Raw genomic sequence first — 22007 nt, 5'->3', positions numbered from 1 at the left:
AACAAAGTACAGTGACACTGGCTATAAATGGTCTAATAAGGGCCCTTTAGTGCCTTGATTTAGTACTTCCTTTTCTGCCTGTGTATGTATTTAGGCAGAGAGGGCTGGTTTGAGAAGGGGAAACCCTTTGGCCAACTCTACAGACTGTTTTACCCACACTAAGGAGAACTTCTGAAGGGACACAAAAAGACAGAGCTCCCGCATTTTTGTCGAAATGTCTTAAAAGTAATATTTCCAAATTGGAACTACATATTTTGCAAAGAAGAGAAAAATATCTTGGCTGTTAAGATAGGCTGAACACACCATCTGCCACTACGGTTGTCACTGTAGAGTAATGTGGTCTAGGTTAACTTCTCCAAACCACAGGACAATTTATTATCCCAAACAGACAGCTCTCTGTGCGATTACCATGGTGACAGTTCCCATCCCTTCCTAACAATCCCTGATACCACATATCAAAATTTTAAAACCAAATCATGGTTACAGAATACAAAGAGAACTCAGCCAATTTATACGCCGGTATCAACATTATTCTTCCCTGCTAAGAAGCTACATTTTTAAATTTTCAGATCTTTGGTATTCACAGCTGTCCCAAGACAATTTTTTTAAGTTGAATTGCCAATAGCAATGGACCACGGTCAAAAGCCAAGGGTGGTATATCGTACCAGCAAATATTATAAAAGCAAGATGCAATCAAAGGAAATTTACTGTAATTTTACACATTAAGAAGAGGGAAAACCCGTAATGACTCTTGCTTGCATGATTATTAAGGTATATTTGGAAAAAACAAGTATTTCCCAGCAATTCCTTTGAGCCCTGGTGCCCACAAGCTCAGAGACCCTTTATTCATAAACCAAAGCATTACTGGGTGGTAAATAATGTCCCCACCCAGCCAGGGTAAAGTAGTGAGATCCAAATGCCAACTTCAGAAGCCACAGTGGCTGATTTAGTGAGTTGTACATGTGTCTAATTATAAAGTGTTTTCATTTCTCCACGGTGAGACTGTGTACAACAAGCTTTGTATTGAAAAGCTTCTGTTTCAGGATAAAAAAGCTATTAAGAATGCCATCAAAAGTTCCACAAAAATCAAGAGTTTCATGGATATGTGGGGGTCTCCCATACTATTATTTTTTCAATGTTTATATTATAAAAAATTTCAAACATACAGAAAAATACAAAGAATAATGTAATGAACATTTGTGTACCCATGACAAAACTATGTCAAATCTTAATGATTGGCCATATTTACATTAGGCCTTTTCACTTCCTTAATAAATAATTACACAAGAAAATAAAAACCTGTGGGTAGCCTTCCCAATCCCATATCCTTGCCTCCCTGAACAATATATAGTATTAGTTTGCATGTTTTCATGAATTCTGTAAGGGGTAAGTATCAATCCACAACTTGTTTTTTATCTCAGCATTATATTTCTAACATTTACCCATATTAACATGAGTAGATCTGGTTCATTTTCATCACTGATAGGATTTCACTGCATGAAAAATACAGCCCTTGTGATTTATCCTTTTTCATTCTGAAAAGCAGCTAAATTGTTTTAGATTTTTCACTATCATAAACAAAGTAGAAATGAGTGTTCTTACACATGTGTCCTTTTGCACACATACAATGATTTCTCAGGGCGTACACACAGCAGTGCAACTGCCGGGTTGTAGGATGTGGTGTTGCCACACCGATTTCCAAAGTCACTATACCAAATAATACTCCCACCATCAGCGTATGAGAATGTCTCTTGCTCCACATCCTTGTCATCAACTGATATTGTTGGATTCTTTCATTTTTGCCTATCTAATGGGTATGAAATGGTACCTCATTTTAATTTGTACTTCCCTGATTACTAGTGAGGCATGTTTACTAGCCATCTAGATCTTTATGCCTAGGAATTGCCCGTTTGCTCCTTGCCTTTTTTCTTACTGCTTGTAAGAGACTTTACATATTCTGTGACTTAGGGAACGTTACTTAACATCTCAGCTTCCCATTAGTAAATCTGAGTAATAATACTTACCTCTTAGGGATGATAGGACGTTGATGATAAAGCACTTAGTCCAGTGCTTATTACATGTTAGGTACTCAAAAACAAAAAACCAGTCACTATTTCTATGATTGTTATTAATATGAATAAGGCTCAGGATATAAAGTATTTCTAGTATTTCTCCCAAGTTTATAGTTCCCTTTGGAATAAGTACTGCAGGACTTGGGAGGAGCAGTCTCAGTAACTCTCTCCACCCAGATGATTTCCCCATGATATGAAGACATAATATCAGTCCTTGGTTGTTTGTAAGTTACCATTAAGGAAACATGCAGTCAATTCCCCTACATATTGCTTAAACTAAACACTTCCTTCAGTCCACCAGTGGCTGTAACCTCCTCTGTGAAACAACCATGAGCCTGAATTGGTTAAGTCAAAACATAAAAAGAACTGTGGGAAGGCGGAGATGGATTGTGGAGGCTGGCAGATATGTCAATTTTAGGGACAGGACCTGTCAGGTATTCCTAAAATGGAAATACAGTCATAACTTCATGAGATTCCACTAGGCCCAAGACCACTGCATTTCCCCACATGTCATAAGCGATCCTGGTAAAAGAAAAGCCAAAGGACAATCATCATATCACTTATCACATACATTAAGTTTTTTGTAATAATGACCAAAAGTACACTGACATCACCCAGGTGATAGCCAATCTTATTCAATGCACACTGAAAATACGTATCCATCCCCAATAAGAACATGTTCCTAAGGACATGTTGGTAAGCTAGAGAGAGATGCAATAAAAAGGAATCACGTCAGCTTCTCTGCCTGGACTCTTAACATATTTAGTTTGGTGCTGAGATCCTCCCAGATTGGCTCCTATTCAGTCGCAACTTGACCTTTCCTTGGAGAAAGGCCGGTTCATCCTTATGAACTCTGCCAGTGGAGTCAGAAAGCATATATAGCTGTCCTCCAGGCCTATCAAGTAGTCCTGACATCAGCTTCAATTGGTGGCTGGCAGGGTCTCTTTTCAGATGTACTTGTACATTATCTAATATTCAGAATTATCTCCCTCCATATTCAATTTCAACTGGCACTAAAGAAGGCAGAGATTTTCCTTACCGACTAAAGAAAGAGACCTATCCACCTATCGTCTTCAGAGCAATCATGTACGAGAGTCAACTGTAGCCCAAATATAATTAGACCATCTTCTGATATCTATCTAGGCGCAGTGCTTTCTTCCTTAAATGTGTGCCAAGTTTCCACGTTCAAGAAGTTAAATTGCCATATAAAAATGCCCTGGTGATGATGAGTAATTAGACACTGTAATGGAAAATTAACTATGTTTTTATTTAGAGCATTAATTTTAACAAGACATTTTTCTTCTAACTGTTATTAAGCTGCAATAAAAATAAATCCTGAGGGTTTGCAAAGGTTTTCTGGTTAAAAAATTTTTTTTGAAAACCCCTCTTCCTGGAACCAGAGTATTTAGTTTGTTACTACCGTGTTTCCCCAAAAATAAGACCTAGCTGGACAATCAGCTCTAATGCGTCTTTTGGAGCAAAAATTAATATAAGACCTGGTATTAAATTATATTTATATTATATTATATTATATTATATTACATTACATTATAGTAAAATAAGACCGGATATGATATGATATATAATACCTGGTCTTATATTATAGTAAAATAAGACTAGGTCTTATATTAAGTTTATACAAGGTCCTGATCTGAACCCCGTTGTTAATAAACGCTAATACCAATTCTAACACTGTCATCTGTGCTGTGGAGGAAGAAAGAACCATTCTGATCTCACAGGCCCCTAAAGCAGAGGCAGACACCATCCAGGTGGGACAGAAGGGTTTTGCCACATATGAACAATCTTCATCCAAATATTCTCAGTCCTTCTCTTATTTTCCTCCTCTTTGTCATGCTGCTTCCAAGAGAAATGTGCCACTTGCAGCAGAGTGGTTAGTAACCATTCTGTGGAAATTCTCAGTTAGAAGACTAATTACATTAGCTAAATTAGCTGTGAGTGCGGGGTCCATCTCCAATGCCACAACAATAACACCAACTCCATGAGACCAGAATGGAACACAGCATTCCCCAAAAAAGAATGTAAAGTGAAGCTTAAATCTGTACGTCTCATCCAAATCCTTGCAACCCTCTAACCATATTCTAGTTAAGAGTTGGTCAACGGGCTTAGCTATAGGACCCGAATTAATTTTACTTGGGTAGAACGAGTGGCAAGCATGGTGGGGCAGGCTCACAGCACCCACAGAACTTCATGGGCTTAACATAAATGAGGGAACCTCAGATCCTGTGACCTACCTAGCTTTCAACGCTGTTCCTCTTCCTCCCTTACCTCAAAACAAAGTGCCAGTAACACCTAAAAATGCTCCTGGGTTAACATTTATTCAGTCCTCCATAGTCAATGCTAAATGCCCAGCAGGAACCTGCTACATACAAGGCTGAACCAAGCGGCTTCAAGAGTTTAAAAAAAAAAAAAAATGCTTTTTCTTCTTCTCCTTGTTCCTTTCTTGTTTTCGTTTTAGTCCCTCTTTACAATTTAAAGAACCTTTTACAATCTTCATTTCTTGTCACGTAGATTCCTGTGATGTATCAAAGCTCACAATCTTTTCACTTCGATTCCTGAGGTACGTGAAAACTAGCAACTTTACACTATCCACACTTGTATCACAAATTCTGTTTAAATTCATAGGGACAACCAACAAGCACACTAGCATATCTGTACGAAACTGATTTCATAAAAGAGTTACTATACATGCAGTTTCATTTGAGTTGTATTTAAGAAGGTTAATATGACAATTTTGCTGCTGATGACACTCTTTAGGTGGAGTTCGAAGAGAAAAGTCCATATGGTAAGCAAAGTATTAAACTGTCAAAATGTTCCCCTATCCCAACTCCAAAATGCCCATCATATACTTGAGAGAATAAAGAAGGGCTTGTCACTGGGCCTACAGTAGTTTTGAGAAATTTTTTAATACCCCAACTGTTAGTCAAGATTTAGAATAAACTTAAAAATAATGACTCGATAACAATGCCATCACCGAGCAAGTATAAACATTTGTTGAATTCAATGATACTGAAGATTACAAGCATTTGGAGAGACATTTTAACTTGTGAATTAAATTTCTAATCACTTCCCCATTTGCTATTAGAAAAGTGAGAATCAGAGATGAAACTCCTCATGAACCATTCACTAGTTAAAACTGACTTCTAAGGAAGCCCTCAGCATCTGTATTCAACAAAGGACCTACAAAATTTAAGGAGTAATGAGACAACAGCTGAGGATCTCAAAAGAATTCAGCCCCAAATATATTCTGACCCTGGATGAGTCCTGTTTCCCCATGCATCCCTCGATTTATTCACCCTTAGAATGGGGACAGGAGAAGCAGCTGTAATAAAAGCCTGTTTGCCTCTGGCAGAAATGCAAATGCTTGTTCATAATGATCATTTTCCCAAACCCAAGTTTACATTTCTCCATTAACATTCCAGTGCCTGACTCTCAGTTCCCAAGATCCTACGGGTTTTGGTCTCTGACTAAAAGAGAGCCAAGTTTAGGGAATCACTGGAGCCAATTCCATGAAGCAGTACCAGCTCCCTAACTCCTAAAGAAGTTATTATACACGTCTGCACCTCATTTCATTTTTCACTGCGATGACACACAATCTTTGTGATAAAAGTGAACCCAAGGACACCACCCCAAAGAACTTGTTTCTCTTGGACCCATCAAAAGATAAAATGTTCTCAATGCTACCTCCTAAGATAAACACCCTTCCCCAGATGCCCCTTTTAAGGCTGGTTGACTGTTCCTTGGGTGTGACTGCACAGATTTATCCCGGGTGTATAACCAAGTTGGAAAAGTCTTCCTGATTTCTGAGTACTCTAACAAGAAGAATGTATAGCATGGACTGAAACTGTTTAGGCACAGATGTGACCCTAGTACTTTGCAAAAAAAGTATCTTCTATTTGGGGAGACTGGTCTATGATCACAGCTCTACAACTCCAGTCAGCTATGTAATAAGACTGGCCAATAAAGGTCACAGAGAGATTCAACAGAACCATTCTGCCACAAAAGGGGAAAATAATTATGGAATAATTAAAAGTCATGCAGTGGTCACAGATTGTAAAACGTCCAAATATCTGTATGCACTTCCCCCCAAACGTGCAAGTCTAGGGTAGTTCTAGGTTATAATATAAATTATAATAAATTATAAGTAATTAGCACAGTAGGTTGATTTCTCAGTATCCTTATATTAAAACTCTTAAATTGCTTCATCCCTTTTGTGTGAAGCAAGTTATTCATTCCTTGTAAACATCCCTCAAATATAGAGACTCTGCCTATTCCTAAAGATCAAACTGAAAGAGCTCCTTCAAAAGTTACTGTGCCGATACCCTATCTGCAATCTATTCTGCCCTGAGAAGCTGAGTTTCTCCAAGTGACTCTTTCCTTCCACCAAGAAACATAAATCACAGCCAGAAAAATCAAACAATGCACTCAAGAGTTAAACAGTATTTATGATGTAGTAAACTGCACCTCATTTTTGGCCTTCAATCACTGTCAATGTTCTAATGTTTACTAGCAATCGTTACTGATTTCCAAATGGCAATATATTTCCATTCTGAATGGGGATTACTGTTATCAGATTTAAAAAACATGGTCTTGTTTTTGTTTAAATTACTTCTAAACATTTTCTACATCTCACTGATGGTCTGAATAACAAACTGTGTTCAAATGGAGGCTCTCTTTGGGCTTAGTTTTTAAATTTTATTTTAAATTTAATGATAAATGTTCCTTTAGTTTGGCTTAGAAGAAAAACATTCCCCTTTCTCAATGTCTATTATGAGATTTAGGAGATCTATTGGGAAATTTAAATTTAGAAACAGTTTTCTAAGACTAAAATTACCACATGTATAGTAAGAAAGGGCCTGTAAAATAAAGAATAAATTTTCTGAAGATGAGTATTCCGTCAGGGTTAGTGTCTAATAATAATAAATTACTGTTAGGTGGTTATCTGCCTGATGAAAAATGTTTCCATTTCTCCGTTTACCTGAATTCATGCTCTTCTGCCTGAGGAGATTCATAAATTGACATTTAAATTACTAAATCTAAACAACATGGACTGCTTTACTATGTAGAGGCTTTTTAAATGCTCTAGTATTCTTTCCACCCCAATTTTATGTACTTATTACGCAGGCTGGTAACTTTTTTACCTTAGTTTTCATTATTTTACCTGACAAGTTTTAATTGTTGGTTGTTTAAATCTTAAAACAGAAAACCAAAGGATGAGAAAGTCCAGTAACTTAAATCCAATTTATGCCTTTCATTTTATTTGAACTTTTTATGCATTAGTTCCACCAAAAGTGTTAAATAGTTATCTGTAGCCAGCAAACAAAGGGAAAAAAAATTACGGTTTCATTATGGATGATGGATGCCAGAACTTATTGCTGTTTTTTTAATTAATAAAAAAAGACTAAGCTCATCCAATGTAAGATTTTGATCCTGAACATAACTGTTAAAAGCAACAAAAATGCTTTCAAAGTATGGTATTTGCAAAACCTTTGCAAAGTCACTAATGGGATTCCCATGATCTAATACATGTAAGGCTTTAACTGTAATCGTAAACCCACTGAAAGCTTAGGATCTGAAAGTGTGGACTATTGTAGCCAGTTTTATGGGTTTAATTCCACTGGCAAATCCCAGTTTCTGTATTTTAAATCTCAACTACAGCAAAATCATGACACATTTTCAAAAGAACAATGTAAAGAAAGCAAGCGCTGGAATGAGAGGGCAAGAAAACCACTGCCAACAACCATATTCTCCCACAAACCATCAATGAACTTCAAAAGCACAAGGCTAAGCAAAACTCTTAGGTCATGGTATACGTGCAGTTCACTTTTAATGCTCATAAAACATCACATGAACCATTTTATTTTCCTCTGATTTATTTCCCATACAAGGTTAATAAAACACAGAACTTACTCAGCCTCAACTAATGACTGGATCACTGTTTTGGGAGGCTATTTATTATTCCTTTTCTGGCATGTTTTCTTCTATGATCCAATTCCGTGACTGCTAAAAGCCAGAAAAAGCTGCCTTCAACTCATTGCACAAATTCATTAAAACTACACTCTATCTTAAGTAGGTGTTTAGAAGACGTTCTGTTTTGTCCTAGAAATCTCCAAGTATATAATCTTTGCAGGGTGCATTGAGATTTGTGATTAAAATGGATCCTCTCTTCAGGGATGATGTAGATGCCTGATCACTGCACTGTACACCTGACGCTGAAGTTGAACAATAATGAATGTCAACTACAAGTTTATATATACATATACTTACAAGAAGCGGAGCACAGCATTAGGAATAGAGACAGTGGAAGTGTAATGGCTGTGTGCGATGTCAGATGGGGGAGGGGGGTTATCACTGTGTGAGGGATATAAACGACAAATGTCTATTACATTGTTTTGTACACCTGAAACTCATAAAAAAGAGAAAAAAATAAATAAATAAAAATAAAACAAATACCTTAAAATAAATAATACAGTGAATCCTCTCTTTTTCCTCAAAGGGATTTGAGTTATTGTAGCAAACAATTATTTATGCTCACAAGGTTTAGCCTACCTCACTTGTCCAATATATATGTAGACTACTCATCCCGGATTTACACATGGCAGACACACGTGTAAAAATATCAACATCGAGGATATCTATCTTGTTTCTAAAATGTATTTGTGTCTTGTTTCACATACTTCTCGGTTTTTTAAATTCAGCATTGCAAGTCTTGTTATGGGCTATCAGGCCTGATTTCACCTTACAGACAAAATTTATTTTACAAAAGCATCATTGAGTATAGTATTCATTTTATAACCAATACATGTAGCAACAACTTAGTTTTGAAAGAACTTTACTGTGTGCATTTATACAGATATTTACTGATTGTCCTACAGGAACTATCAATGGAATCAACAGAAAATACAGGATTCCAAGCTTTGTCCACTAGCAGCTCTTGGCCTGAATGTTCTAAAAATGTTTTTCAAAAACACTGTTACCTCTTCACTTTACTTTTTCAACGTAAGTAAGTATAATTAATGTATTTCATGCCACCCAAGCAACAAACATAAGCTCAAAGGTTCTTTTGGTATGGGAATGCTAAATTTTTACATTGAGTTGAAAGCACACTCAATAACTGTGATAAAACTTCATTCCACTTTTTGTTTTATTCGTTTTTTTGTTTTGTTTTCTTTTGCTATACTTACGTTTGGACAGCCTAAATCCTCTCTTAATGCACTCAAAATTTAAAACAAAAATAACTTTGGATTTTCTACATAAACCTATGACTTTTTCAATATATTTATCAAGTGCTCTTTACCTTTACTGTTGATTTTAGCTCTTGTAGAGAAAGGAAACCAGATTTGAGGCAGGCTTTTTATTATCATTGTTGTTTTTTAGTCACTTAAAACTAACGGGGGTTGCCCTCCTCTGCTTTCACCACCACCGACAAAACCCAGAACTATTTCCTCAAAAGGAATTCCTTCTAAGGAAAGTTCAGAGAACACAGGATTTTGTTGAGAACCTCAGGATACCGATTTACTTGTAAAATTCCCAGTGGAAGCGGAAAGAGGTTGGAGTTAACTTAAAGTGAGAAGCAACACCACTTCCTGAAAAAATGATTCAGGCGCTCAACCAGGTCAAGGGTTTTAACTTTCTGACTGAGAACCATAGCAGCGCTGGGAAGACTGGAGCGGCCGTCCTCCCGCTCCGGCAACCCGCACACGCGTCGCGCTGACTTCCCTTCGTTTCCAACCTGGAGATCGACACCTTGACCGGCCCTCGCCAGGCTGCAGACGCCTGGGCGACGCCAGGGGTTGACGAGCCTCGTTTCCTGCAGAGGCACGGGAAAGGACTCCCCGGGGCCCTTCCTCTCCCCCTCAGATGGAAGGACAGAGGCGGTAAAGCGCTCGTCACCGGCGTGAGAGCCATCGCACCCCACCATTCCTCCAGCGGGACGCCTTACCGGTACAGGAATGCAGGGGCTTGGGTCGCACGATCAATGACGGGCACACGGAGTAGAGGGAAAGTTTCTCAAAGTAGTCGCAGGTCTCCTTGGAGAGAATCTCGTCGATCATGAAAGTCTTGTAGCGCCGCCTGGCTGCTTTGAGCTGGCCGGGCGAGCTCAGTCTCAGTTCCGCGTGGCAGTGCATGGTGAGCCGGGGCAGCGAGGGCTGGCGTGCCGGTGGGGTCTCTGCCCCGCGCCTCGGCAGCGGGGGAGGCGGCAGAGCCCTGGAGGGGCGCGAAGAGGAGCGGGCACCCGGCGCGCGGGCCGCACGTCTAGACCCACCAGCAGATCAGCATCTTCGCCGCGCCTTTTTGGGACAGCGCAGCTGTCAATCAGCGCGCGCTTCCTGCGAGGCCGGGTGCGGAGTCGCGCGGAGGGGCGTCGGCGCCCAGCCCGCCTGTGCCACCCGGGCGCGGGCCTGCGCGCCGCGTGCCCGCTGCTCTCCTCGCCTCCTCCCTCCTATCAGCGTCTAGCGCTGCTCAGCCTGCCTCTCTATTTTAAGACACTCGCTTCAGCTCTCCTCCCCGCCCCCCTCCTGGGACGAGCTCCAGGTGTGTGTCTGTAGAGTGTGCGCGCTCGGGTGTGTGCGCGGTACGGAGAGCGCGCGCCGCCCCGCCCGTGGGCCTGGCCTCCGCCGGCCGCTGCTGCGGGCTGGTTCCCGCGCACCTCCATTGCGCGCGTCTCACCACCTTCCCAGCCCGGCTCCCGCCGCCCGCAATCCAGCGGGCCGACGCGTCTAGGTCTCCGAGAAGGAGAAGTCGAGTCCTCACCGAGGCTCCGAAGGTTGCGGGCCACAGAGCTGGCGCCCCTGGCGACCAGTGTACCTTTCTCCATCCCTGTGTGGACCCCCGCCGGCCGTTTCCCGAGAACTACGGCCACCCTTCCGGTTCCCTACGCTCGCAGTCCGAGTGCAGCCCGCGCGCGTGAAACGTGGGGAGTTTGCACCGGCGGCAACTAGACTGCCCTTCGGATATCCCAAAACATCCCTGACCTTTGCCCTGTCCGTTATCCCAGCAATAAATTGTAAAAAAGGAAAGAAAGTAACCAACAAAAGCATGTGTTCTTTTTTATTTTTAAACTGTTTATAAACTTTTTCAGTCGCCGAAAGAGCCAGTGCAGCGCGATATCCGGCGCCTGCGTGTCCTTCGCTCGCAGGCAGTGCTTTCGCTGCATCTCCGAGCGACGGACATTCCCCGCAACGCGACTTTGGTTCTGAGTCCCTCGCCTCGCGCAGGGTGTGGGGAGCCGCGAAGACACGTGTTTGTTAGGCGGTTGACCTCCTTCCTCCCGGCGCCCACTATCGGAGGCCGTTCCAACCCATATCTTTAGGAACTTTTGTTTTCAGTTGTAAGCGTTGGGCGAGTGGACCACCGCCCAACATCCGCGCCGGGGCGGCTCCCACTGCCCTTGTCCGGCCACCGCGCCGGGGGTCCGCGGAACCCGCCGGAGGCGCCGGGTTCCCACGATTTGTCTCCGATTTGGTGTGCAAGGGGCCGAGAGGAAAACGTGTAATAGGGAAATTAAGAATTAAGTACGAAGATGGCCTTCTCCGAGACCGAGTTTGGAGCTGATGACATTTCCTCACTCGAAACTTAGAAGCGGCCCGAGTCACGACCGGCTCGCTCCGGAGCTGTTTGCCCAGGAGCCCGAGTCCCCGCGGAAGCAAGTCGACCCGTGCCTGGGTGGGTGGTTGGACTCAGAGGGAAGGGACGCAACTGGGGCAATAATCGCTAGGCTTTTGGAAAAAATAGTAACAAACCGAATCAGAGCCAAGCCTCAGACACCGCGCGCAAGGGGCCGTTGAGGAACTTCATTCCCGAAGTGTCTGTGTGTACCCTGGAGCCCCTCTGTCCCCTCCTCTCCATTTATATTCGTTTTCTTTATTCTCTTAGTCTTGGAGCCTTTAATCTCTCAATCTTTATTCTCTTCTCTTGGAGCCGCAGAGGTGGCTCCAAGGCCCGCCAGAACTGCGGCCAGGTGTCCCGGCGGCGGCGCGCGTCCCGCCGCAAGGCCCAGAGGTCGCCGCGCTGGGCGCTGGAGCGCCTCCGGCTCTGGTGGCCGATCCCCGCCGCCTGTCCGCTATTCCGCTTGGGGCCAAGAACCGCTCTCCGCTCAGCCCGGGCCTCGCCGCTTCGCGCCAAGCCTGAGGGCTTCTCCAGGGCGAGGGCGGAGCAAGGACAGGCTGTGCCACGAGCCGGAGAGGGGTCCCAGGGGCGCGGCATCAGCGCCAGGAGTCTTGGGTGGGGAGTTACATTTGCCCCTTGGAAAGTGCGGACTGCCGGCAGCCGCCGAGAAATGAGTTTGGCGGGATTTGAGCGCGGCGTGGCCGGGGGCCACCCCCCCAGCAGCGCGGTGGACTCGAGCGCTCGCGGTCCAGCCTCTCCATTCCACCAAGGGACTCTAGCGAGGGAGTGTGCGTTACCTGTTTGGACTGTCAGACCCCGCCGTGAGCTCGCGGAATGCGTGCGCTCCTAGTTACTCTCGGGGGGCCTGCCTTTGCACTGTCCTTCTTTTCCTCAACCTCTTTCCTCATCCTCCAAACTATTTTACCCTCTCGGGCTCTTCCCTTTCCTTTCCCCGCCGCTGACTCTCAACCTCTTATCTCTCCCATTTCTCCCTTTCTCCCACTGTTCGCAGCACTTTCGCCCTCCTCTCCTCTGTCCAACTTCCCCTCCCCCGCCCCCTCTCTTCAGTCTTCTGCCCTCGCTTCTCTTCTCCCTATATTACACCCCCGTTTTTCTTTATCTTTTTTTCCTTCTCTTCCTTTCCTTGCTCCTTCTCCTCTTCCTCTTCTCCTTCCCTCTCTTCAAATCCGGATTTGGAGCCACGCTCCTGTGCCCCTGAACTGCGGCAGTCCCACACCGAAGGCTGCAGGCAACTCACAGAAAGGAACAGCGCAAAAGCACCAGCCTCCAGGCCCGGCTTGAATCAGCCTCGCCTCTGCGAGCGGCCAGCGCCCTCCAGCCGTCTCCTACCTCCCCCCTTCCACTCCACCACTGGCACAAAATTCTCCCAGAATTTCCTGCAGACTGGTCCTTTGATTTGAAATCTGCAGTGTTTTAAATAGCCAAAGATGTAAAACATTTCGATTCAACAAACCCTTGGATTTTCCATCTTTTCTATTTTCTACTACAGTGGCAAACTATATCAGAGAAATCTGAGGGCACAAGTCCCCAAATGTAATGGGGAAAGTGATTCCAGATCTTGGAGTCTGGAGCCTCCACCTCTCTGCTGTTTATAATCAAAGCTGAGCTTCAGTTTTTCATTTGTAAATGTAATCATAGTACCTACTTCACAAGGTTGGCCTTTCATAATCCATGCCTTTACACAAGCTGTTCTCTTTATAGGAATGCCCTCTGCACCCCAGCCCCTCCTTCCCACCTGGCCTGAAAAACTAGTCCAAGACCCTTCTCAAATGTCACCTCCTCTGTGAAACATTTCCCCACTCCTCAAGACTGTGATTTCTACCTCTGTCTTAATGGTTCCTTTACTATCTTACTGTCTTCTGCATGTTTATTTCACCCATTGGGCAATGAACTCCTGGGGGGCCAATTCCTTGTGTGTTCTTATTCCTCTTGTATCAGCAATACCAGCATACACCTGACACAAAGTAGGTTGTCAGGAAATGTGTCATGAATTCATGAATGCATGAAAGCTGTGATAATCATATAATGTGTGTGAAAGACCCAAGCATGTGATGGGACTTCAAATCTTTTTTTTTTTTCTAACGAAATGCTGGACTTCAAATCTTAACTAGTTGCACTGAATTTGTCTTTCTCCTTAAATGTGTGTCTCCTCTCCTTCCTTGATATTTTTGGTTTTTCAGCAATATTATTTAGCCCAATTATCCTTTTGCTCCCATCTCCCTCTTTTCACTCCCTCTCTCCTGCTCTCAGACTGGTAAAAGAGTTCTGTGGGAGGAAGCACACCCCAGCTGTCAATCACTATGTGGGGCTTTGGTCAGGAAAAGTCAGGGGTTTAGTTTCCAACATTAATGAAGTGGCTGAAACAGCAAACATCTGCCAAAAAGACTCAAACCTTTCCAGCTGCTGGAGACCCGCAAACACTTTCCAGCCTCCTGTGACTGTACCCAGGCAGTGTCTGTCTGCCCTTGTACTGGGGAGGAACACACACACACACACACACACACACACACACACACACACGGAGGAACAGTCCAGTCTGTACCCAGCCGCTTAGGCAGGCATTGAAGGGGATAAAAATTCACACCCTCCAGGAGGCTTCAGGAGATCAGGCAGCTCCCCTTCCCAATCTGGCACCTGATTCCTGGAGAGAGAGCCAAGCCAGAAAGAAGGGGGCAAAGGACACCTTTGCAAAGTTAGGATGCTCTGACGTCAACTAGAAACCAAAGAATCCCTGTTTCCCATTTCAGCTCACACCCAGTAACCCCACTCAACTTGAACATAAAATTTAATAAAACAAAATGTTTTTTAAAAATCCTAGAGTTGCATTTGAGTTGTACCTAATATCTAAGCCTAGGAGAATTCAGCCTGATTTTTTTATTTAACTATATCCTTTTACAATCTTGGCCTATTTGTCCATGTAGATATTCAGAAGCAACCAGTATATAAGTCTTAATACACTAATTTATTCCCAACCATCTTTTCTTCAAAAGGGGGAAAGGGGAGAACAAAAGGACGTCTTACATGCTAGTAAAGTGTACTTAATAACTTGTATTTCAGTCGCTAAGTTTTGAAATAGTTTCAGACATGCAAAAGCAAAATAGGGGAAGCCTTGTAAGTTAATATTCCCCTGGGCCCCAGGGCCCATGCCAAAACTGCTGTCTGCAGAGCTGGGCACGGCAGCCTTACATAACAAGAAGTTAAAGGAGGTGCACACGGAGTCCAGCTTATTTTTAATGACGATATTAATTTACAAAAACTGCTCTCATACATTGTAAAGCATCTTTTTAACAGAAGGCACAAATGCAGTTCACTTGACAAATGGGCTTGGAAAGGTCTGGATAGGTCCTTCTATCCTTTCTCACATCAGCTTTCTGGAGGAAAAGTGCAAACTGGAAAAAAAAACATAAGACAATGTCTATGTTTACAGAGCACCAAACATTTACATGAAGAGTGAAAATGCAGTAAAACGTGAATGTTTCCAAATATTTCGAAGATTAAAATTGTTTGTTTTACTGATTATTTCCTTTTTCAAATTGTGCTATCCTGACATCAAACAGCCCTATTTCTGCCAATAGCCGGTGTGCCTCAATTATCCCAAAGATATAGCCAGGAAAATAAAATTTAATCTCTCCTATTTTTGTCATAATGTTATGAAAATAGATATGGAAGTTTGGAGTAACATTGAGTTTGCCATTTTTTCCCCACGTGATGTCACTTCACTAATGAGCAAGCTGCAACAAGAGAGAGAAAACTTAAATATGCAGTGGGTAAGTGGAAAGAACTTTTGAGGTAGGGTTCTGAGTTAGGATTCTGTTCCTAGCCCAATCACTTAGTAATTTCCCTGACCTCTGGTTTTCAACCATAACATGTGGGTGATGATAGGCAACTCAGGTTTGCTGGAGAATCCCATGGAAGACTGTGTGCCTGGCACTAACTCATGAAATGCAGTTTCCCCCCACCTTTACTTTGAGTTCAATAAAATAAGCAACTCACTATCAAAAACCATCACAAAAATAAAATGCATTTTTAAAAGCATCAGAGAGCCTCAGCTATTTCAGATGTGTTTGGGGTTAGTTTTTGCTCAATGTTCAAAACCGAAGATCAACCAACAAACAAAGAGTGAGAGGAGCAGGCATAGGAACGGGGACTCTCCTTAACTAAAGTAAATGGCCCTGGCGACCAAGAGTCCCTAAGTGCTACTTAACATCTGGCATCTACAGCCACAGACTCAGCACATCTGCAGGTGTCAATCATTCTAACCAGCACTTCACAAGAGAATGGTTCATTTATAGTTACTTCTTTTGAGTACTGGAGAAAAAAAAAAAGCATGCTCTTGCAACTGGTTACTGGGTGACATCTCAACCAAATCATTTCATAAAATATTTTTATTCTCTCCTTTGCCTCCAGCAGGCCTTAGATAGGTTTCATGTGAGTTTTTGTAGTCTTCCCTAACACAGGGCCAGTCAGCAACCCAGTGAGGCAGGATTTCAGAGATCAAGTGGTTGGTGAGTCGGTCATTCACATGGCCTATTATCAAGAACAGGAAGGGTCCTGTGTCAGCCAGCATAGGGAAAGACTTGTGGAGCCGGTCTGCCTTCTGAACACATGAAGGAAAAAACAACTCACAGAGAGCTTTGAATGATTAAAGAAATTTTGGTGGCATGATGGTTATTAGGCTAATTCAGAACAATATTTATCAAGAACACTGGATGCAGTGTGTCAGTCAGAGAATGTAATGGTGTCTGCTCTTCAGGTCCTTAAAGAGGACCTTTGTACAAACTCCTGGACATAGATGCTAATCACCTACTTAGGCCTAAATGTAGATAATAATGTGTGTGTGTTTATGCTTGCCTGTGCCATGGTCTGTAAGCTTTTTGTTTTGTTTTGTTTTTTGAGGAATGAAGAGAGGGGTAGGAAAGAAGAATGGAAAAAGGGAAAGGAGAGAGATTTGAAAATTGTGTTTACTAAACAAATTAAAAAGAAATCCTTAATCTTAGAGGGGGGGAAAAAGAAAATAGAGTCGCATGAGTTGTCTAGCCCAAATTCTCAGCCTAGGTTAGCAGGCTTTCATGCATGGAAATACTATAGACTATTTATTTTTCTAAGAAATAAACCACAATTTGAAATGTTTCTTACGATAATAAGCTTTTAAGAGAAAGTTGACCTCTATGAGCTATTTATAATGAATATTTTTATCATCAATAGAGATTACAATACAGCAAATGTGCTCAAAGCAAAATGGAGAATCAAAAAATATGGAAAATTCTGCTATTAAACATTCTTACATAAAATGCTCAAAAACTTAAGAAAAATGCAAACATTTTCCAGATAATCTGAGTCGAATGAAATTTTCCTTAAATATTTTCACCTGGGGATTTTTTACGCAGAGAAACATTTCATTTCACTTTGAACAGAAATATTCAAAGCCTCAAAGACAATTTTTACAGACCTCTACTGCTGAAACTTTTCCTAGCTTATGTTCACAAGTTATGAGGATGCTCAGATCTAAATAGACTATAAATTACCAAAGTAAATGAATGAGCTGCTGCCAGTCTCTGTGCATTGCAATTACACAAGCAGCCTGCCCTTTTAAATGGGATTTGAAGTCATCACAGAACAGAGAATCCCCAATTCTATTGCCAGTCCACATCTGATACGTTTATTTAAGTCAATTTTTGAGTCTCTTAGATTATGTCTACATAAGCTGCCAAAACATCTGGTCATTTCAATCAGTTCAATAAAAGATTCTGCCAAGTCAGGGATAAAAATTAGTCAAATTAGTCATTTATATAGGCAGAACAATGGGTTGTTTTCTCAGGGAAGACAGTAAGTGGCTAGAGCGCAAAAGGTTTTTGTTTCCTCTTCTGAAACCAGAACAGAGTCCATAGTTCTTGAAGGAGGTTGTGGTTTTTATCAATTAATGTTTGGAAGGTGTTCTGACAGATCTTCAGTACAAAATGTCATGGATAGGAAGATGACAGCCACATCTCTGAGACAATTCGGTGCTCATCTGAATTCTATGATCTCAAAGTTGGGACTATGCCAGAATTAAGCCAGACTGGTGTTTACTAAATGTTAAAAAATAAAAGTAGCAGTGCTAGAAATCACAGAATAATGCTTATTCCCCTGTAACTTTCTGGCATTCCTGTGCACGTGTCCTCACTTTAAGGAAATCTGACATGTGATTTGAGTTACCAAATATCAGTAAATACAGCTTTTCATTTGACCCACTGTTGCAAAACATGCTTCTCTATAAAATCAAAACAAACCTATCTTTTTATTTCTCCAGTCTCTTATATGATATCATCCATGGCTATTTGGAATTCATATCATTATCTTTATGGATCACGTAGAGATAGTCCCGAAGAGAAACAAATGCTCAAAGAAGGGGAGGGAGAGTTTCAGGATCCCAGCCCAACATTCTGCTCATATTACCTCATTTTCCTTTTACGTTAATGCTCTCACTCATGAACTAAAAATCCTCTGATCTGAAACGTTCTATAAAATGATTTGGTTCAGAAATCTGTATTAGAATGCAGGCTTTCACTTCAATAAATGCACTGGAAGAAGAAAACATTTTTATATTCATTTGGGAGCAACACTAAGTACAGATAACCCGCCTGTGTCTAATTTTTTATGGCTTTGTTCTCTGTGCATAGATTTGAAGTTTTTATAAAGCCATAGACAATTAGAAATAATTGTCCTAACTGAATAATGTAAACTTTATATTAAGGTCTGAGGTGACTCACCTCCTACTGAACATACCAGGTACATGATCTCTTAGGCTGATGTGTGTGCACCACTTGTGAAATGTTTGTAGCTTAATTGTCAAGTGTTAATTGTTAATGAATTTGTTGGTTTTTGTTAATTGTTTATCTCCTTCAGGAGAGAAAATAGCTCTTTACCTCAAGGATGAAGAAATTAAAAGAAATCAGTTTTCTAGGCAGGAAAAAAATAATTATTGAGAAAGAGAAAGAGTTGTATTTAGAACTTCAGTACAAGGAGAATCTTACTTTCTGAAAAACTAGAAATTATAGCTAATAGCTCATACCGGGTAAAATGTCGGGTTCCCTGAAGGAAGCCTTCCCTGAAGGCTACATAGCCAAGGGGATGATTTTCCTTTTGACAATTTTTGTTTTGAGATTGGAGGCTGGGAGAATCAAGACTTTTCTGAGATTAGGAAGAAGGACTCTGGACTAAGAACAGCATACACTAGGGAGATCAGAATGGAGGAGGGAGCAGAGGGTAGATCGCACTTGACTCCCTGTGAAAATAACTAGAATTGTTTTCCATCTTTAAGGACTAATTCTGCAGAGTTTAAACCTTCATTTTTCCAGTATAATTTTAGAAAAGTAGATCTTATAGCCCTGAAGACAATGGTGTGGAGAACAGAAAGGGAGCAGGGCATGAAGGGGCACGTTGAAGAAAGGAAAGAGAAAGAAAGCATGGGTGTCAGTGAATAGGATATGCAGATAGGTTTCTGAGAACCTCAAAATGATTAGCAAATCTGAAGAAAAGTGTACAACCTTCAGAATACATACATGCGTGCACATAAACGTTAAATAGCCTACAAATAGGTTACTGTTCTGATGACAAACTACAACGTAATTTACAAGGTAATATTGTAGAATACAGAGACCCAAACAAAAGAGCCTAAATTAGTCACCCACTGTGTGTGGGAATGTAAACTGATATGAAATTTCTGGAGGCCAGTTTTGCATTATGTCTCAAATTCAAAACCCAGCAATCCCAGTCAAAGAATTTAAATCAAGATTGCAGTTCTCAAACATGACTGTGCACATAATAATGTCCTAGGAGAGCTTATTTTAAAACTCCCAATTCCTAGGTCTCTTCCCCCAGAGTATTTTTGGTTTAAGAATTGACAATTTTATGTCACCCCAATAAATTTAATAAAAAAAAAAAAGAATTGACAGTTTTAAACAAGTAGCCCTCTTGATTTGGCTACTTTTAACAAACAGGGTGCTAAAGAGATTAAAGTGGGAAAAACCATAAGCAGAAGGAAATAGGTTAGTTGTAAAATTTCTTAAAATTGCAGAAAACGGGAAAACCTGTTATTTCACCTATCTGAACCTCAGTTCCCTTACCTTTACAATAAGTGTACATACTCAATGCCATTGTTGTGAGATTAAATGAGAATTCATATAAATTGTTTAGACAGTGTTTGATAGACACATTGTTAAAAATCAATAACTGTTAGCTATTATTACTGCAATGTTGAGTGGGGAAAAAGGCAAATTTAAATAATAGGATGTATAATACAACTTAATTCTTAAAACATTGTTTATATATGTATACGTATATATGTGCATGCAGAGATGTTCAAACCTATGCTCAAATATTAACAATGATAATTTCTTGATAGTGGGATTTTGAGTGACTTACTTTCCTTTCTGTAGTTTTGAGTATTGTTTGAATTGTTTTAGAATTAACATTTACTATAGCCTCCCCCAATATTGTATTTAAGTTCAAAAATAGAAAGGGTACTTCAATAATATCTTACATTCGCATAACACTTCAGAGCTCTTTACAAAAAATTTCCAAATATCTTACTTCATGTGAGCCTCACACAATTCTGTGAATGAAAAAGGAGGTGTCTTCTCATTTCTGTTTTACAAATGAGGAAACTGAGGATAAATGGTTCAGTTGAGGATACAACACACAGCTGAAGTTGCAGACTGGTCTCAAACTCAGATCTTTTGAGTCCAAGTTCACCATACTTTCTACCGGTTAATGCTTCCTCACTGATCCCAGTTATCTTTCCCTCCAAGAAAAAAATCTAAAAAAGGGATTCCAGTTTTACAAATGTCTATTTTTCACTTAATCCTCCCCAATTTAAAGAAATGCTAAGCACTTGATAAAGTTCAGATAATCTGAATATTAAGAACGCTGATATGAAAACATATTAAAGTCAGGAAATATCAAAGTTAGGTGTCTGATAGAAACCTTAACCGTGTCCTGCCGCTTTGGCTACTAGGCAATCCTCTAAATATAGACAGTCCCAATCACTTGTTAAAAGTTAACAAATTTGATGAGCAAGGAATATAAGTTGATAATTATGTAGAATGTGGACTGTCAACGATACTTCTCTGAGTTCTCACAAGTTCTTCATCTTCTAGCAATCAAGCCCAGGCATCTCACGGAGTTTAAAGGCCAAGCAGGTGTGGCATTTGACCATGCCTGGAATAAGGGGAGGATTCTAAGGGCGCAGCGAAGTTGAATTTACAAGTGTGGCGGTCACTGCCCTCTACCGGATGAAAAGGCAGTTCGGCGTCTGGGCTGTGGAATCATGTCTCCCTCTCCTGGCAGAAAGAAATCGAAAACAGGCTTTAAGGAGGCGCCCGAGTCGGTGCTCATTACTGGCCGCTGGTCTCAGAACCGTGTCTTGGCACTGACAAGCTCACGTGGTCTTCAGTAGATATCATTTGATGGGTCTTCAGCGCAGACATTTGAGTCATTGTACCAACCGCGATCAAGTTCTCTTGGGGGCTCCTTAATCTCAGTTCTGTGTCAGAAGTATCACTAGTTGTTTGTTACTCTTACCTAAAACAGTCAAGCAGATCAAGGGACACTCTAGATTTCAAAAGGAAGGCTCTTTGCTGGTTTTAGTCCTAACATCCTCACTATCACGGATTTAAATTCTCCATCGAAGATAATTTTATAACTCTTTCTTTTCAACGAGGCGGCGGAGCAGCCTCCCCAGCACACATAGAGACTCAGATCTTTGTGAAAACCCCGGCGGGCAAGACCATCACACTCGAGGTCGAGCCCAGTGACACTATTGAAAATGTCAAAGCCAAAATCCAAGACAAGGAGGGCATCCCACCTGATGGGCAGCGTCTGATTTTTGAGGGCAAACAGCTGGAGGATGGCCGCACTCTGTCAGACTATAACATCCAGAAAGAGTCCACTCTGCACTTGGTGCTTCGTCTGCGGGGTGGTGTCATTGAGCCTTCCCTCTGCCAGCTTGCCCAGAAGTACAACTGTGACGACATGATCTGCCGCAAGTGTTATGCTCGCCTGCATCCTCGTGTTGTCAACTGCCGCAAGAAGAAGTGTGGCCACACCAACAACCTACGCCCCAAGAAGAAGGTCAAATAAGGGCCTTCCACCACCTTGGCTCACAGGGTGGCCTCCTGCCCAAACCCCTTGGCCCTGGGGCTTCAATAAAGTTTCCCTTTCGTTGAAAAAAAAAGATAATTTTATACAACCTAATTCTACTTCTGTTGAATAAGGGATTTAACAGGGAGAATGTGAAAGCAGCACATG

The 22007-nt window shown here is 41.6% G+C and overlaps 2 protein-coding genes across 2 annotated transcripts in view; one reads left to right on the top strand and one right to left on the bottom strand.

The window, feature by feature from the left end:
• The window catches only part of BARX2 (BARX homeobox 2), a gene marked incomplete at its 3' end in the record, with an annotated part of 62650 nt that extends 52105 nt beyond the window's left edge, over positions 1-10545 (bottom strand). Inside the window, exon 1 of the mRNA XM_081037402.1 lies at positions 10033-10545. Coding sequence (XP_080893528.1) covers positions 10033-10219 — 187 coding nt within the window. The 5' untranslated portion in view covers positions 10220-10545. The remainder of the gene's footprint in view (positions 1-10032) is intronic.
• A 1824-nt stretch (positions 10546-12369) lies between these two features.
• On the top strand, positions 12370-21915 carry LOC308492325 (ubiquitin-ribosomal protein eL40 fusion protein-like; the record flags this gene model as incomplete). The annotated part of the gene is made up of 2 exons (XM_081037184.1): positions 12370-12520; positions 21391-21915. 2 exons carry the CDS (start codon positions 12370-12372, stop codon positions 21837-21839), a joined length of 600 nt encoding a protein of 199 aa, XP_080893310.1. The 3' UTR covers positions 21840-21915.
• Between the last annotated feature and the right edge of the window lie 92 nt (positions 21916-22007).

The sequence above is a fragment of the Rhinolophus hipposideros genome, assembly GCF_964194185.1.
Source record: "Rhinolophus hipposideros genome assembly, chromosome: 24".
Taxonomy (NCBI): domain Eukaryota; kingdom Metazoa; phylum Chordata; class Mammalia; order Chiroptera; family Rhinolophidae; genus Rhinolophus; species Rhinolophus hipposideros.
This window is presented reverse-complemented; position numbering and strand designations above follow the sequence as displayed.